The 19,526-nt window shown below is 41.3% G+C and overlaps 2 protein-coding genes across 2 annotated transcripts in view; both read right to left on the bottom strand.

The window, feature by feature from the left end:
• nav3 (neuron navigator 3) overlaps positions 1-12,312 on the bottom strand; it is a 456,492-nt gene extending 444,180 nt beyond the window's left edge. Inside the window, exon 1 of the mRNA XM_071502610.1 lies at positions 11,519-12,312. The gene's annotated coding sequence lies outside the window, so the exon portion shown is untranslated. The remainder of the gene's footprint in view (positions 1-11,518) is intronic.
• Positions 12,313-16,414: 4,102 nt separating this feature from the next.
• On the bottom strand, positions 16,415-19,141 carry LOC139635346 (fish-egg lectin-like). Its single transcript, XM_071502548.1, has 5 exons — positions 18,817-19,141; positions 18,455-18,691; positions 18,039-18,262; positions 17,812-17,939; positions 16,415-17,338 (listed from the first exon to the last, which is right to left on the bottom strand). The coding sequence occupies exons 1-5, from the start codon at positions 18,869-18,871 to the stop codon at positions 17,197-17,199; spliced, it is 786 nt and encodes a 261-aa protein (XP_071358649.1). The 5' UTR covers positions 18,872-19,141; the 3' UTR covers positions 16,415-17,196.
• Between the last annotated feature and the right edge of the window lie 385 nt (positions 19,142-19,526).

The following is a 19,526-nucleotide window of genomic DNA, read 5'->3' as shown; positions in this document are numbered from 1 at the left end:
ACTTCAGCTCTCCCGCGCCTCCCTGGGGAGGCCATATCTATTACAGACGACAACCTGTAATTCCCTGATGGTTAAAATGATGTCAGGAACTTGTGCTAAATTACCAAGAATATTTTAGTCCCCCCTGTTGTCACTATATGACACTAGTTCAGGTGACTAATGCATCGAGTCATTGTTCTCATGGGGTGATGTGCACATACACCTGCCATGTTAACAATGGTACAACCCCAACATTAATCTAAACCAGTGGGTCTCAAACCTTTTCACATCAAGGACCCCTAAACTGACAGAAATTAGACCACAGACCCACATTTGATCAAGTTTTGTCACCATAAGAACAGCTTCTTCCCATCTGCAGTCAGCCTTATCAACAAGGCTGGACACCCCCACTGTCACTGACTGCCCCACCGGACTATTGCACATTCCCCTGTCATTTTTCACAGTGTCCATATTTGTAACATATATATTTTTTATTTTCTATAATATCTTTTCACGTCTGTAAATATTTCATTTTATTTTATTGTAAAATTGTAAGTGATCTGTCCTGCGGTACTTGTTTTTTTATTTTTGTTTATATATTTTTTTTCCTCTACTTGGCAATAAAACTGATTCTGATTTTGATGTTGTTACAGAAAGTGTTTTCAACCCATGACCAAAATAGTAATTCCCCTTTTTGCTGGGAACCCCCTCAAGGACCCCTGGGGGTCTCAAGATCCCACTTTGAGAATCAGTGAACTAAACAACAAATTGGTGCCATTAATAGAGGAAACTTTAAAAATCCCACACACTGTCTAATGTGCAATCAGCAGGCAAAAGTTTGAGCTATTTTTCCTGATGACTGCACCTTAGACAGTGTGCAGGATTTTTTAATTGCTACTTCGGATTCATTCATCCTGTTCCTTTGCACCTGCCTCACGAAATATATGTGATTAATGTTCTTTTTTGTACTAATAATCTGCTAATAGAGAAAATGCCATGAGAGAATATCCCAAGTATTTTTTTTTTTCATGACTCGTTATTTAAAAAATGTGGCTGAGCAGATTTGTGTTACAGCCAACATCTTCTGCTGGCTACAGTGCATCTTACATCATACAACCAAAGAAATTACATAATTTAGGTCTGAACTTAAATCACACAGATCAACAACTGGCCGAAGACATGCCTGGGAACTCCAACATCACAACATCAACCCACATCAGGCAGCCAGTCAACGGAAAATCTGCCCGTCCCATCTCCATACGCATACCGCCAATCCCATCCCTAACAAAGCCAGGGAGCCTAATTGCAATGAGTATCTTCTGACAAGCACAGAGTCTGGGAAAATAATTGATGCTGAATCAGTAATTGGACGAGACGTTTGCAGTGTGATATGTGTGGATGAGCGTGCATGTGTGCCTATGTATCTGTGTCTATCAGTCAGTGATTAAAGGCTTTGCAGTGTCATCTAAGCCCGGAGGATATTAGCAACAACACCAGCGAAATGAGAGGGGAAATAATAAACAAACTAGAGTTCATTGTGTATGCATGAGTTGCTGCCCCTGGGCCTCAGAAATGCTGGGTTTGTGCCATTTTCACTCCTTTTGAGCAAATACAGTCGCATTACCCAAGTGGATGGTTTTAGATAACTTTAGATAGACGCAGCTATATAAAGTGGTCCAAATCCAGTGTCACCAAAACACACACCTATACATTTGTGGATGTCCCCCAGGAAACCGGTTAGTGGAGGTGGCGTGTGAACATAGACAGTCTAGCAGACTTGCTAACTTTTTACCCAGCATTCCAGCTTCTGTATTTGGCATTTTCAGTAGCGTTAGCTGCTAACGCTAGTTTTTCTTGCCTTGTTACTGCCGGTAGAGATCGTGTGCTGGGAGACAGTGATCTGACATCTCGTCTAGTTTAGGGGTGTTGTGAAGCGAGGGAAGGCAGGAGCTAGCAAGGGAGGGGCAAGTCGCACACACTGATAGAATAGCTTGTGGTACAGCAGTGAAAAAAGAGAGTTTTTGACAGCCATATTGATTATTTCCTGATTTCGAGCAGAGTTTGGGACAGATCCGCGGTCGTGTATCACTGTAGCAAAAGCAGCGACTCTTGCAGAAGTTGTCTGTTGTCTAACCTTTACAATTTTTCCTGACATTGTGACGTGCTGAACTGAATCAGACAAATCCTGATGCATCTCAGTATTGACTATAAAACACAGTGAAATTGAAATTAATTAGTGTTGACCAATACAAAAAAAAATCATGCTGCAATAATGTTGACAGACAATTATAATTGGAAAGGTAATTTCACTTTCACTGAAAGAAAATATAAAAATAACATCTGATCTGAAGATGTGATTTTTTGGGGTCTTCTAACAAATAAGCACGGTCCCTTACGTCTGGAGAACATGATTTGTAGGCCTAGACATCTCTGTGACACCAGACACAATGCTTGACGTATAGTCTGTTGTGACACATTTTACCTTTATTAAAAGTAACTAATATTAGTTATGTCATTGTTAGTTTTTTGCAACAAGAGAACTATATTTCAAAAATCATTAGAGAATTTGCATATTTAAAAAGAAACAAAAAACCCACAGGTTAAAGAAGATAACTATTGTAACCTAAAACATTACAAAATCTTTGATGACTCATCTTGAGCTCAGGAGTGTACACATTAATCTAGCCCTTTATCCATGAGTTGGAGCAACCAGCTAACCCACCCTTCATATAAAGGAGCAATAGACCATTAGCTGGTGGGTAAATCGGTGTGTTTGGACGTCAGAAACATGTTTAAATTTGTTAAGAATGTGATCAAAGTGGAATGTATTCATTATCCACCCTCTCCTTCTCAAACAATGATCCTCTGCAGTTCAGTATTTCCCAACAGTTTTGTTTCCCACTGCTATTTGCTAAATCAAACCAACTTTTGGGCAATCCAAAATAAAATTTTGTGGATCTGATTTAAACTGCTGTCACCACTACACCCCACATACATCCAGCTTCACTGAGAAATATATCACACGATAAAATATGGTGTCTCGGTTCAGGTCTAGGTTCTATATTAATATTGTGAAAGTATCAAAGCCTCAGTCCACAGAGAAATGCACACAGCCTGTATTCAGAAACTGAGCCTTAAAACCAGCCGTCAGGACTTCTGGAACTTTGTGATGTCACAACAAAGCAGCCATAGCTCTCAGCCACGACTCAAGCCCCGCCCACCTGGACTCGCCATCCAACCTTGCAGGATTTGGTTTCTCTGAGTGTTTACCTGAAATCTGCTACATTTTTATTTGATCACTCAGAAAACAGTCAGCCAATCAGAAGACAGACTCAGAGCCTCTCTTCTGATTGGCTGACTGACCTGTTGTTTCTAGAGCTCCAGGGAGAAGCCTGAGAGAGGAGATGTAAAACTACATTGAGATGGTTTTTGGTTCTTAAAACCACAAATCTATCTTCTCATGGAGATCAACACTTCAAATAAAAGAGGAAAGGTGTAAAATATGGGACCTTTAACTGTGAATGAACTTTGTCACTACCACAAACAAAACAAAAACCCCTTCCTTTGAGAATGAAATGCTCATTGTGTGTAACGTTACTGAGGAATGCATTTTATATCTCAGAGTCCCTCACTGAAAATAAGGCCATTTTCCCATCAATCCTTGTCTCATGGGTGACAGTCTAGATTTCATCTACCTCCATTTATTCTGCACTGAAAAACATGCAGCTGTCCTCACTGCAACAGTGGAAAACACCTTATTCCAGACTGTGTATGTGTTATAGAGCAGTGAGTCTATGTCACATGCACTGAGACCAGTGGTTGTCTACGGGTCCTCTAGCTGTTGAATTCTTAACGCACATCGAGCAGTTTGCATCCTCTGGCACCTACAGCGCAGCTCACACTTTGAAATGGATATTGAAACATTAACATGTGGCATTACTAAGCTAAAGTGAACTCACATAACCCCCCCCCCCCCCCCCCCCCCCCCCCGAAAAACCTCATGACTCATAGGAGCTCTGTTCGGTTTACCCGCAGCTAACCCCTAGCGCTAACCCACCACTGCTTTGATGGTACGATTGATGCCATGCTGATTGTTGTACGAGAAGAAAAAGCGGTTGCCTTCCCTTTGTGTCAGCAACATTCCCTGGCCGGGGCTACGGCCAAATCTTCGCCAAGACACGCACGCACACATACACCACTACCGGTTATGCAAGTACAGTGACACACACACACTCACACACAGCTGATAGCCTAAGCAGAAGTGAATCCAAACACTAATTTTTGCACATACAAACAATTTTAAATACAATCCAAAACCCTGCGCTCTGAGGGCTCCTCGGAGGCACAGAAAAGATTTAATACTTTCATAATAACATGTTGCATTGTGCAACAGACAAATAAGTGGGAGCAGATTAGTGCTTCGAGAAGTCTTCAGGCTTTGCAACCTTTACACAATGAGAGAGAGAGACAGGCAACTAGGTTAATGAAATCTGTTCATGGGCCTTTGAACGCCACCAACAACTGAGTTCAAGATCCAAATGGAGATGTAATTCTAATTGGGGCTGAAGCTCCAAGCTGACGTGTCATAAAAGTCTGTGATGTCGAGTAGTTGTGCCTAGAGAGAACGGCACAGTGCTTCATGTTGAAGCCACGGGGCCTGCAGAAACAAAAAGAGCCCCGTAAAATGTAAATTAGCTCCCGTAATTTCCCAGAATAGGTGTATGGATGTATGTGCATGTTCGTAAGGAAAGCTGAGAGTGAAAAACCCTGAGGGAGTCACAGCAAATGTGTCGAAATCTGCTGCTGGTACGTGCTCGAAATAATTAAAAAAAGAAGACAGATGTAATCATGAGGGACGGTTTGGGTTGTTTCCTATGTGGTTGTGCAGGGTTCCCATAAGTGTGACTTCTCCTGAATCAGACCCCTTTAACAGGCGGATCATTCCTTTAATTGAGGTGGCAGCTTTCTATCTTCATCTCCCTGCAGTTAGCATGTTAATGCACCTGATTCAGCACTCGCCTTTCTGCTACAAGATCATTAAACCGCCATGCCATTCATCATTTCTGATTCACTTCTCGGAGGGAGCAAAAAGCTGCACAAAACATTTTCAGGCTTGATCTCTCTGTGTTTAATGCACACCTATTTCAATGTCAAACTCAGCTTAAAATGAGCGCGGAGATGAATGAGCCTCATGTAAATAAGAACCCAGTTCGGATATTTCTCCTTACCTAGCTCTCAGCCTGCCACATTCACGCTGATGGGTTATCAATCTTGCAGCAAATGGCATAAACATGCAGATTCATACCGTTTGTGTGCTGCGCAGCAGCAATGTTTCATATTAACACATTACCATGAGCCAGGGCTGAAAAAGGCCCACTTGGCCCACTGATACACTTACTACACACGAGAGGAAGTAGTTTCAGGCTGTGTTATCTCCTCCTCCTCTGCAGGTTCAGGCTTCAAGTCTATTTTCAGCTTTTATTTTCTTGGAGCTGTTCAGCTGGAGCTTGTTCCTGGTATTCACACCACTGGCATTTTTTGGCATCAAAGTAAAGATCCTGTTGTCAGCTCTGATAATCAGAAGGAATGTAAAGCCTGTAGTCAGAACTCCTTAACATCAGTAATGAATTAACATCGGATTAATTCAGGGATCAGCTGGTTTGGATCAAAACAGCAGTTTGATATTGAATGATGGAAGCTTTTAGAGTTTTTAATTGACACAATGACACTTTAACAGAAATAAATCTACGTTACAACACTGTACTCCTGCCCTGTTTCATCATTTACAGAAACAGTAAATGAAACTGAAGACTGGAAGTTTGAATCCCTGGATCAGCTGAGAAAATGTAAAGAAAAAAGAAGCCGCTCTCCCTCTGCTCAGTTATCCTCGTGGAGCGCGCAAACAGTGGTAGAGCACTCCACAGCTCCACATTCAGCCAGTGTGTGGGATTGTGTGAAGGTGAAGTGGGACGTTGCTGGAGAAGAAAAACGACCATTAGAGGTTAAAAGAGACACTGGGCCGTGGAGGCTGAAGCAAGGAAAAGTAGGACTGTGTCAGGTGTCAACAAAGCGCCAGTGCAGTCGTAGGTTGTTGGAGCAGCTGTTAGAAAGATTAGTATCATCAAACAAGAAGAGTGAAGCACTCTTCATTTATCTCAGTCTGCAGACCGTTCTATTAGGCATCTGTTCCACTCTGGAAAAAGTTACCCTGAAGTTAAAGCCAGGTCACTTTGAAAGAAAGTCAAGGTGCCTCAACATATCTATCAAATCAGTTGGTTTCAGTTAGTAGTTCAAGGGAATGGGAAAGTGGTCTCAGACCCCAGTGCCTGCTATTATACAGACATTCACTAATTAGCACAAAAGGCAAAGTACAGCTAAGGATGATGAGAATATCATTCGTTTTCCAAGTATTTTATACAAACCAAAGTGAAATTTTGACCTGATGATGCTTCCAGATAAAAAAAGTCCAGATCACCAAAGTTATTACAATTCAGCCTGAGGGGAACATGAGTGTCTGCACCAAATTTCATGGCAATCCATCCAGCAGGGAGGAGAGAATTTCACTCAAAACCACAAATGTCAAACACATGGTGGTTGGTCACTAAAGGAAAAGTCACTGAAGAGAGAAGGACTGATCCTCTGGAGAAAATTCATTCCTGTACAAGATTTCATGGCGTAGTTGTTGAAATATTTCAGCACGTACCAAAGTGGTGAACCGACCGCCACTGCCGCCGCCACTAGAGGTGGCTTACACACTGCCAAACCCTAAAGAACAAAGTCCTTGAGGAGTAAGGTTCGTCACCGCCACCTGTTTTGTCCCTTACCCATCTCCTTCGCCTGCAGCCTCCCCAAAGGGCGGATCAGGTGAAAGTCCTAATGTCAAGGAGTCTAAATCTTCACTTTCAACCCCAGCCTTATAATTTCTCATTGTGGAGGAGAATCTATCCACAGCTCCCGGCTGCTCGCGGAGGCAGTGCGCTATCTGTCATGACAAGTTCATTCAGCATCCTCAAAGAGCAGCTTCACAGGCCATCAGTGTCATGAAGCTCCCTGCCCTGAACACTCACTGGTGACAAATAATCCCCCCTCCTACCCTCCTTTGTGCCTCTCATTATTCCCTATTCCCTCTGTGGAGAGACAGCGAGCCATTCCCCTCTCCAGAAAACAGGCGAAGCAGCCGTTTGTTTCCTGCAATCTCTGTGTTTTGATTACAGACAGCTTTTGTCTTCCATCCTGCCTTTTTGTAACAGCCTTTAATACTTAAGTCTTTGGTGGTGTCAAAACCTCTTTGCAGTCGACTCTTTGAGCATCCCTAAGTACTTTGCAAACACAGCAGATGTTTATGGTTTAGCCCAGATTCACTGGGTCAGGCGGCAATGCACGACGTGGCAGGAGAATGTTAAGCTATTGATTAGTCAGGTTTAAGAAAAACTAATTATTAATCCCTAAGAGGATCAGATGGCATCCCTCCAGGTACTACTTAAGGTCCGATTAATCAAACGAGCCCCCCCCCCCAAAATGGCAATAGAGCTAATCGATGCTGATGTGAGAGCATGTCGCTGCTCTCTATCAAGGCCGTTAAACCCTCGTCTGCGAGGGTTCGTCCTAATTTAATCTGACACTTTAAATGAAATATCTTCAGCTGTCATTGATCTCAGTGAAACATTATCTTCATGATCTAAAGCAGACACGACCCACGGGAGCAGAAAGAAGTTGTAAAATGAAAGCTGTGGCATGAAAGAGAAGGAAGGACGGGGAATGAGGACAGAACATATCCATGTGGTAAGGAATGCATAGAGAGAAATGAGATTTAAAAAAAGGAAGAAAAAGAAGATCGCAACAGTGGTAGAGAATGAATGGAAGTAAGATCAAAGTCGTGCAGAAGCCTGGAAGGAGCAGACGACTGGAGCAACAGTGGTAATGGAGAGCTGAATGGAAGGACCAAGGCTGGAGATGGGGGTCGAGCCCTTCGGAGCTCGCTGCCGTCTCTGTCGGCTTCGTGCTGCACAGCTGATCAACCTGAGTGAACTGTGCAACCCCAGCACATACCTGCACCACATCTCACCACCTCAAAGCTTGTCCTAAATTCCCAGCTACTCATCTTCTACCGTCAAACAAGCTACAAGAAGTGGTGCCACAAATGTAAATTGTCTTTATTCTTTACAAACAAGCCTAAGTTCTCAAGTGTTAAAACACAGATTGTGAACAAGGCTGTTGTGTAAATAAATAAAAAATGTGAGTTATACCTGAAACTGAAAAGAAAAGAAAAAGTAAAGACGATGCCAACCAGGCATTTATAGCAGCTTTCAGGAGCCAGACCTTTGGACACATTTCAGTCAGTGTTGAAGTCCAATACCCAGCTTTAGTGCTTGGAAATAAGTACCTGAAAGTAACTTAGTGCAAATAGAAAGCTGAAAACAATCAAAGCCAAAGCCAAAAGGCAGAGAAACGCAGAGAGAAGATGACCTTAGTCAAATCCAAGTCAATTCAAGAAGCAGCTCCAATGGAGTTCAAAGCCAAGACCACATCCAAACAGGGTTGAGACAGAGACAGAAACCAGAGCAAATAAAACTTGATACAAAACCAGCAGCGGCAATAAAAAGAGTTTGTGTCACTCCAAATGTTAAAAAAAATGGTCAAGCTTTAAGCCAGCTCTCAGACCAGAACAAAATTAATTAAAAACCCATTTTCTTTAGAAAAACAGTTTTTATTTGAAATTCAAAACTGCTTGAATGTGGGAATAAACTGAATATTCAATCTGTAAAGATTTGTTTTATTTGGAAAATCAGCGTAGGCAAATAAGTGTGTGCTGTGCCTTGTGCAGCAGGAGGCACTCATAAAATTCACTACCCGTCTGACGCGATACCATGTTGCCGATACAGTAACCCAGGCTATTGCTATGGTTGTTTTCGTTTGCTAATGTAAAGAATAGAAAACTAGCAAGCTGAGCCAGTTAAACAATTAAACGCTAATTGTAACATTAGCTTGTTAAGTCAGTTCGACAGCAGTGGCACAGATAATACAATGTCACTTCTACAGCACAGTTTAGAATTAGGTGGGTCAGTGGATGCGTAGCTTACATTTGAATTAATTCAAACAAATTGTCAGTTGTGATTGTTCAAACTTGACTTTTTAAAAAAGTGAAAGTGCTTATCCAGAACTAGGCTTAAGCTGCCCCCCGCAACAGTTTTGACTGATAAATCTCATATACATGTAAAAATTGGTCGATAAACAAAAATGTAATCAGCAACTATTTTAGCTGACTCCTCCCACCCTGGACACAAACTCTTTGAGTCTCTCCCCTCTGGCAGGAGGCTGCGGTCCTTCAGGACCAAAACCTCTCGCCACAAAAATAGCTTCTTCCCATCTGCTATTAGCCTCATCAACAAGGCTAGAGAGCCCCACTGTTGCTGATCAATTGCACCAATCACCAGAAAAAATTCTTTGTATGTGAAAACATACTTGGCAATAAAACTGATTCTGATTCTGATTCTGATTCTGATTCTGATTCTGATTTTAAAAATCGACTGCTCGTTTCAGGTACAAACACCGAATGCTGTCTGCTTTCAGCTTCAGGAATTGCTTGTTTGTCATATGTGACAGTAAATTATAAAACTTCAGCTTTTGGTCTGTTGGTAAAAAAACAAACCAAAAACAAGCAACGTGAAGATGTATAAACACAGATGTGATCATTCTAAATGTAAATGTAGTGCCAAAAGCTAAAGCTAAAACTACTGGGAGAGAGAAGAGAAAATGTATCTTAAAAAAATGACCGTCTGACGCTGGCAAAGACCAAATCAGGTCCAAACAAACTGGACCCAAATACTACAGTCCTGAGGAGAAACCTGGCTTGGCATCCACACAGACAACCTGCTGGACTTCAGAGCAGCTTTCGCCAGTTAATGACTTCTCTCGGGCTAATTAAAGTGCTTACTTAAGCAGGACCGTTCACCTTACCAGACTATATCTCCCCCCAACATGACTGCAGAGTGCTGGCACGCCATCACTCCTGCCTACTGGGCTGTTGGTGTGCGAGGCTTAGACAAATCTCTCTGGTAAGGTTATTAGTATTCCCTGGGGATGAAAGCCTGAGCCCTCTCAATTCTGCAGCTTCTGGTTGAATGAATGAGGGGGTTAACACCATCAATGGGCCCACAGCCAGCTCTGGCCTCACACCGGTCCTGTGGGATGGGGACACCAGATGCTGCGGCATCTCACTTGTTACACAATCAAGGAAATAATTGCTGCGCCTGACTTGGGTGTGTAATTCAATTAGGGCGATAAAGAAGCTGTTATTGTTGTCTGGAACAAATACAAAGGGTGCAACATGACAGGAGCATCATTTTTGTTGCAACCCGTGAAATCAAAAGAAGCTCAAGGAGCACGCCCATGGGCAACTTTAGGAAAATCTGGATTTAGTCAATTCCAACCAAGATGAAAAATCACCAAGAGTTTTCAGTTAATTTATACCTACCTTGTGGTATTTTTCATCCTCTATGGCATCACTATATCCCTATAGGGAGAGATGGGTTTGCTATAATATTCATAAGCAATCCATTTTAGAATTTGCACTATGGTTACTATGGATTTTTTGGTAAAGGAAAATGTGCCCCAATTGGTTTTTTATCAGACGACTCTTTACAGCCTCATGCAGACAAAAATCGATGCTGCAAGCCAGTGAATCTACTCAGGCATCTATTATTAAAAATGTTCCAGGCATTCATGAGAGCAGGCTGTGAGTGATACTAAATAGATTAGGATGAGCCCTAATCAACGTCTGCATCTCATCAAAACAGACCTCAGACAATGGTTTCCCCGAGGTGATATTTCAGCAGCACAAATGCTGAAGCGTAGGAGCATCCGCATCCTGGAGGCAACCTCCAGATGCTGTAAAGGGAGCAGAGGGCAGTGTGATGGATGGAGCCCGGGCTGTGCTGTCTGGACGCCCGGGGGGGCATGTCTGCAAGAGCTTCACATAAACTTTGTCATTATCAAGGGAGGCTGGCAGGAAGAACAGGTTGATGTAGCCTAGTGGAGGGTAAAATCCTCTGACTCAGTTTGCACCAGCTTTTTACTTCTTTGCTCTTATAATGATGACTTCACTGGTTTAAATGCTGGCAAGCACCTGGGTGAGGAGTACCATGTTGATGAAAGTGACATGAGATGAGGTTTTTGAATGGGAACAGGGATAAAAATCACCAAGTGTAACTCCCTCAGTCTGCGTTTTTACTCACAGCTGTGTCACTTGCTGGTGCCAGTCCATGATGATGCCTTTGAGCATGGCTTCATAAATAACGATCTGTGGACCGCCTTGTTGATCTGGACAGCACCTTGCAGAAGTGGTTTTGTATATGAACACCCAACAACCAGCCACACTCATTTGGATCAAGTGCAGTCTCTCTGGAACAATCCGTGTTGTCTTTTGTTCATTCCCACAAGCCTCTCTGAGCCCCGAACAACCCAGCAACACATCGCTAAGTGGCACAAAAAAAAAAAAATCACACGTCTCTCATGACAAATTGATGATAAATTGTCTCACCTGGTTGTCTAGCAGCTGAGGAAGGGAGGCTCTCTGTCTTTACCGCAGCTCTTCATTCAAACAAGCGGACCAAGGCAGCTTTTTTTTTTTTTTTTTTTTTTAAGAGGAAACACAGCGGCAGGGAAAAAAGCTGGTTTAGGTCTCCTAAAAGATGTTCCTGAAGAGCGCAGGGCACGGCTGTGAGCCCGGGGGTCTGCGGGAGAAGACGCTCCGCTCAGGCTGAGAGAGAGAGAGGGAAGGCGGCAGCAGCAGCCCGCAGACCTCAGAGCGCCAAGCCCCGTGTGAGCGCTCAGCGGGGGGAGTGCAGCCGCTCGGCCGGACACCAGATGGCGCTGCTGCACATCGGATCCCCCCCCCTCCCGGCAGTGGAGGCATGTGGGGAGGGTGCGCCATGCAGTCTGCTGAAGTGTGTGGGGGCCGGCCAGAGGTGGTCAAGAGCAACTTCATAATTCCTTCTACAATGCAATGCAACGATTTATTATTATTATTATTTGACGTTAGTCTTTCCATAAATTCTATCGGCTATTATATTCTTAGATTGTTAATTCTGGTGCGTCAGTGCGTTAAATGAGGGACGTGGTGATGTACCCATATTGATATAAACAAATGAAATATTGATGTCATGTTAATAAAACACATTTTAATATGGTGATGTTAGATGTTAGGTCCTGTGGCTTTTTGTTCATCAGTTCATGTTGTTGCCTTTTCACTGTACAGTTTTGGTAACAGACTCTCTCTCCAGCTCACTACATTCAGATTTGAGTCTACCAAAAAACACACAATAAACAAAGTTAAAGATGAATCTGACTGAGGGTATTATTTCATTTATTTATTAACCCTAACCCTGACCACTTCATGTATATACAAAGAAATAAGTAGGGGAACATCCTCATTCTAGATGAGAATAAACAGGATTATTCCAGCCTGATGACAGCTTGATAGGCTAGATTAGTTACGCCACATTTGAAGAACAGGACCCCTGTCACAAGACAGGTGGGGATCGAACTTTAGAATTCAAACACTAGACTCCAGACTAGATGCCATAATAATTTTAATTTATATCTTATTAAAAACAGAAATGTGATCTGTAAAAAGCTGAAACCTATCTCAAATTTAGACTTTGTCTCACCTTGTGCATCTAGGTTTATACAATCAGTGGATGAAAACAGGAAAAAGGCAAAAAGATTGAATAACACTTCAGGACTCATTGAGTTCAGTTAACAAGCAAAAATAATGTAGAAATGGACAATGGGACCTATGTTGACTCGCAGGACAGCTTTGATTTTAACATCAATGTATTATTCAAAATAACAGTCTAATGCGACATTGACTAGGCTTGTGTGAGTGCATGCATGTGGTTTCCATGGAAACCACTTTTGACGCATACAAACACTGAATTTTCCCTGAGTGACCTGAACATGGAGGTCACACACAGGCAGACACATTTCCAAGATTTTAGTAGATTTCCTCCTGTCTACCCATCAAGAAACCAGCCTCTCCGGGATAATCTAGTGATAAGTCTAAGTATGGTACTTTTAGATCTGGACCTGGTTCACTGTGCTCTAAGTGTGAAAAAAACAGTGAAATCTCTCCTCTTTGCATTTTCACAAATAGAATGAAAGTTTTGCAAATTTATAAATGGATTTCACACAGCGTTAGGGGTTTACCTTAAATGTGACAATAGTCAGAGGGACTAAACATGGTCGCTAGGAGGATCAGAGGATATGGGCCTGTAATTAATGCTCTTGAAAGTTGTCTGAGATATCCAGTCAGCATAACAGAATTAACAGAAGTCAGTGTTCCTCTAATTTGCTTCTACACATTTTACCTTTGCTACAGTAAAATTGGAAGAACACATTAAACCGCAGAAATACTGCATGTGCAAACTGTTCAGGCTGCTAGTTTAGAACAGTGCCACTATTTTTTTTACATAGCTGAAGCACTGGCACATATTAATTTCAAACTCACTAGAGTGGACTTTGGAGAGACTCACTGCGGCAGTTTGGTGAAGTTGCACAACTTTTAGCACCAAATTAGTGTTAATGATTGTTTTGCATTTTGATTTATATATTTCTATCACCTCAAGGTTATTTTCATTTCTGCTACTATGATACAAGTTTTGTTTATTTACTGTAAAAGTACACACATACAACACAATTATCACAGTAAGTCGAGGGAAAACACTTTTTGATTTCACAAGTTCTCAGCTTTGTGTGGCCTGCTGCTTAATACTTTGGAAGGATACTGGAGCATATTGTTTTATTTCAACCCAACACTGGTTTATCATATTAGAGTGCCCTATTAGAGTGACATACTTCATACATTTAGAGCTCCACACCTTTAACATACCAAGAGCAAGTAAAACTTGAACCTCGAACCTCCTGAAACTGTTGCTGGAGTCAAATTATTTCATTTCTGTGGACAAATGACTATGATGATCACTTCTGTTTAAAATCGGGTGAACACGGTTTTCAGCTGGTGTTTGCAAGCAGACCATTCAAAGAGCACATAACTGTGGAAGCATGACTCTGCCCTCATTAGTCTCAAAACTTGTTCTGCCTTCACCAATGTGTCACTACACTCTATTCCACTTACTTATAGACTCATTAGGACTTGAATTTGTCTTGTGCTTGCTCAGTTTTGTCATTATTGAATTTGACCCCCCCACCCACACCCCACCCCCTTTTGTGACTTCAGTTGAAAATACAAGTTTTATTTTTAACACATACATTGCCTAATGCGGCAAACCACTGTAATTTGAAACTACTACCAAACAAATACTTACAATGTTTAGGGGAAAAGTGGGCAGAGCAAACCTCAGTATTGCTAGCATTGAACTCATCACCAACTGTAAGAACATAAATCCATATCATCTCAACAGCAAAGCCCTTCAGAATGTGGGACTAAATGAGACGTGGCGTGTTCAGCAGTGTTCTAATGCAAGTCCAAGGGCTTTCAAGTCCATTGTCCAACGTTTGTAAGGTTGTGGCCACTTGTCCCAGTATTTCTTAAGCCAGTTCTCCAAACTAAAGCCACTGGGTTTCCTCACATTCCAGTGAATGAGTATTGTCCTTTTCACAGAGAGTCATTTTAGTCCACTCACATATTACAGTGAAATCACTTACAATAGAAGGAGCAAGGTACTGACCGATTTCCAGTATGTCTACATCAGCAGTTAATGCTTCTGGCTAATGTAACCCACATATTGCTAATTGTGAAGCCTATTATGTCTGACACAGACCTGGGCAAAAATATCATACAGTGAGCTCATAGCATAGTGTGTGGAAGCAGAGAGAGTTGGCCAGAAGAGGGATTACTTTTCTTTTGTCAGGTGTGACATTTATTTATCTTGTTCTGACAACTCTTTCTTGTTTAGCTATGTGAAACATTACCTGCAGGGTTTGGCAGTGATTGCTAAGTCTGTAGACATGATGCGGTGAACCATAAACACAAACCGTTCCCATAAAAAAAAAAAAAAAAAAAGAATGATCATTCTTGAGATAGTTTAAATCAGATACCAGACACATTCCACTGTTGGCTTACAGACGTGATTTGATGCCTGACGACAAACAGAAAATAAAAGGTAAAAATATGACAGTGCAGGAGAAGATTTTAAACCAGATGAAGGTTATTAAAAATGATGGAAAATGGCTTCTGCTTATTCTGAAACCTGTGATGTTTAGTATATTTCAAGCTGTACTAATTTCCATTCCTATCACAATCACTCTTTCAACCTGACTTGTCTTCTGTATTAATCCTCCAGAGACTACGCTATTTAATTGATCTTTTTCACCAAAAAAACGATTTTAATGCTCCATATATTCTTTTTAATTTGCTCTTTCTCTTCGTTTTGTGTAGTTTTCATACCCTAATTTTCACAAAACAAGGAATCTTATTCAATTTTGCAGCACTCCTCCACATGTGTTGGAATAATAATATACTTTGCTTAATCTGGGTGTTGATATACAACAAGAGTCAGACTTTCACCCAAGAAGTACACAGATCATGTGAAGTGTCATACGTGGGCTTTTATGGTCAATTTGGTTCAGGATAAAAATTAAAAATAAAAACATTAAAATTTCTTGTAAATTGAATTCTTGTAATCATAATTGGAAAACTATGTTTTCTTCCCCTGAATGTGAAAATAATTTGATAATGCTAATAAAATGTTGTTGCAGTAAAAAAAACTTTAAATTTTGTTCATATAAAGACTTTGATGTAGTCACAAACATTGTTCAACTATCCCTGAATGTGACCCCAAAGGCTTTTTAAAGAATTTTCCTGTAGTTTTCGCTGGGCGCATTTTTAACGTTTTTGAAATTCTCAATTATATTTGAAACAATGTGCCCTTCAGTTCACACAGGTTCACAAAAGCAGCTTCTAATTTCTACCCAGTGAGTGGCAAATTTGACAGCTGTGACCGCCAGATTTTATCAAGTGTATCTTGCAGATTAAGCGAACGTGGGATTTGCTGCTGACTTTTTACTGTTTCCATCTGACTGGTTTTAAAACAGAGCATTGTGTGTCATTAAATCCATTCCTTACACTTTTGCTCTTGTGATTTTGCACAGGCAAAAAATACACAGCCCTCCAAGTTCCTCAACATAACACCTCGAAACCTTTTGTGTAACTAAATCTTTTATACCTCAGTGCACAGGTATTTCAATGGGCCAAACTGAGCTACAGTGGCATTACCTGTTAATCTTACAGTGTTATGTATAATAATTAAAATAATGCAATGTGGGGTTTTTTTCAGTTACTTGTGTTCAAAGCTCTCATTTAAAAATGAGTGTACTGTATAATTACTGACATCAAGGCAAAGTTATAAGTTTAGAAAGAAAGCATGTGACACCAAAACACTGCTCTATCACTGATGGACACATTCAGAGAAAATGGTTCTGCTAGCAATTTTTATTATGTTTTCTGATATGAACAAACAATTGAAGGGATATCAAAAACTTCTAAACCAAAAATCAAGATTTTAAGTTACAGTTCCTCTCATTTCAACATGTTTAGGAAGCCCAGCATGTTACTTTTTCTTACTTCACTGGAGCTATTTGTAAGTTGTGCTATCGCTACATAGTGTTAGCATTAACAGCTGTTTACTTATGAGTCTTACCAAGACCTTCAGCCACTATTGCATTTGCAAGATAAGAGGTAGTACTGCATCATTTGAGCAGCTACCGCTTCATGCAGCCTGGGCGCTTTTCATAAAGTGATGAGAGCTAGCAAGTTAGCACGCTAACATCAGTAGCAGGCAGGTCTGAAGTAAACAGCTGCTAATGCTGGCGATGTAACAACATTCACAACAGCATAACGGACATAGAAAGTATGCCAACTGGATTCTTCAAAATAATCCATGTTGCACACACATTTGTTATTGCCATCTGATTGTTTCACAAATAAGTGAGGTTGTTTTTTAAAATAATTATTTATGTAATGTAAAAATGCACTCAGAGGTTTGTGGAACACAATATAACTACTAACGAGTTACTTCTTGCAGACTTAATAAAAGTTACACCAGATCTTTTACACAGAGGAAAAAAAAAAAAATCAGTTCCTAATCATTTGTTAATTGTGTGCACGAAATAATCTAAAGAAAGGAAAGAAAATATAGGGATGACAGTCAAGACATCTACCGTGACAGAGCACACTAAACACCTGCCACACGGATGATATTAGTGGGTGCACTGCATGAGCAAACCAGAGGTGGTCACGACCCAGAGACGACCCAGGTCGTAGCTGACGTGGCGGACGGACATGCACATTGGGACATATCGCCAAGCTGTGCCTGCGGGGCGACGACTGGAGATGCCGATTCTGTCAAGATTGAAAATAGAAAAATCTATGAGACCATCGGCTTAACAGTTCTGCTTTGCACAAGGCTTTGAAATAATTGTCCCTTTGGAATATATATTTTTTTTAATTTATAGAAGTTTGTTTATGTACATAGGTGCTATAATTGGAAGCAACACTTTAAAAATTCACACTTTTTGTCCCCGGAACAAACTGTAAAGTTGGATTTGATGCATGTTGGTAAAGTTTACACTGATAGAGGAAAATTTCAAATTTTTAAAAGACAATGACCTATACTAATTACACTACTGTAATTTCACCAACATGTTGACTTCTGCTTTCCATTTAGTGCATGCACATGCGGGATGTAACCCCCTAAAGACAGTTTTAGGAATACTGTGCTGTTGTTGTTGTTCTTGCTACACACTAGAATTTTGTACACACAGTAAAATAAATATCTGGGTGTCACAGCTTGACTGTAAAGACTACCGTCTTACCTTTGGTACACCTGGCCCCTTCTGTTCACTCCAAAAACACTTCCGTCAGTTGACACTTCAATCATTGTCATGGACTGCCCTGACACGAATGACCAGCCACTAGTGCCACAGCTGCTTGGTATGATTCTCTGTCATAAGAAGCATATGTACATGGTGTTGTTGTCATGATCCATGAGTGAACAGAGTTAATGACATTATGAGATTTCACTGATGCTTCAGCGCCCAACCTGTGTGTAGAGGACCCGGAAACTCGTGTCGACTCCCCAGCAGCCGTTGTTTGGGCTACAGCTGTAGTACCTCATCCTCCTTCCCAGGGAGGACCAGCTCAGGGAGCCCACTCCCTTGTAGGCCAAAGCAATCCTATCTCTCAGACAGTAGGTGACAAGGTTGCCTGGTGCCACTCCAACAACCTGACCATCACCACCAGCATCCACCTGCTGCATAGACAGACCTGAAGAACACATAGATACAAGGGATTTAGTCACCAAGCAGTGATCTGTGCATTGCATGTATAGATTTTAAATGCAAAAATTGTGAATCTGTTGGTCTGGCTTTGTGAGTACTGTACTGCACCAGCATGATTATGAGCAGTTAAACCTATACTGACTGCATTTGTTCATGTGGAAATAATAATGATAGTTACCACTGGATATTTGAGGGTTGCCAGCGATTAGCTTGTAGACTCTGTTTGACGTGCTAGTTCCCCACATTCCTGCTGGTCCCACTGAGACATGCTTGAGGCTGGTGGTGCTGAGTCTGTACCATCTTGTTCCAATCAGGATGAACGGCTGATTGTACCTGTTTACTGCGACCACTTTTCCCAGTCCAGCATCAATCTGTGCAGCATTACTCAGCCGTGGAGCCTCCCTGCAGTTCCATGCTGTGAAGGCAATATCATTATTTATGTGTTCATTTTAAGGGGAACAATCTAATTAATTTCCCCTTATACTGCTTCAACAATCAATTCTGTAAAAAAAAAAAAAAAAGAATCTGACAGTGACTTACCATGACTAGCAGCCAGGTAACACAGCACCAGCAAGAAGCCTGCAAGAGCTTTCATGATGTCTCTGTGTTTGTGAGTCTGGATGATCTCTCTGGATGAACTTCAGAGTCTATCTCTGTGGAGCTGCTGTCTCACATCCCATCTGGTGATTGGCTTATATACTCTCAGCCTGTGCTCAAGTCCAACAAAAACTGGTTCTGCAGGGTGTTCGGGGAAGCCAGGAGGAAACATTTCATTCCATAATGACCATAACCTCTCTTTTCAAATAACTACCCGGTTTGACAACTTTTATGCAGAAGTGCCTCCCACTTTGAAAAACTTAAAAACAAAACAAAAGAAGAAAAGAACTCAAGGGTTGTGACTGCAGGAAAGCCCTGATTGGATGGGAGGAGGTTTTTGGTTTTGTGCTGACCTATGCAACATTAGCGTTCTCATTCATACAGTCCACCCAAAACCATGTAAATCATCACATTGGATCCCATAACCACTGACATCTGGAGCTTATCTTGAATTTTATGAATTTTCTTTTACTCAAGGTGGATGCTGGGCAGGCAGTAACTTTCCCACAATTTTGTAGAAATTGTGATTAAATATTTTAAATACAGAATAAGCGTTTCCTGTCACTGGTCCAGTAAACATTTTGGGAACTCTGCTTATTTGATTGAGATTCGATTGATTTGATTGATTGATTGATTGATTGATTGATTGATTG

This window comes from Trachinotus anak, unplaced genomic scaffold (genome assembly GCF_046630095.1).
Source record: "Trachinotus anak isolate AG129_WGS33_773 ecotype Australia unplaced genomic scaffold, CSIRO_AGI_Tana_v1 ptg000018l, whole genome shotgun sequence".
In the NCBI taxonomy this organism is placed as follows: Eukaryota; Metazoa; Chordata; class Actinopteri; order Carangiformes; family Carangidae; genus Trachinotus; species Trachinotus anak.
This window is presented reverse-complemented; position numbering and strand designations above follow the sequence as displayed.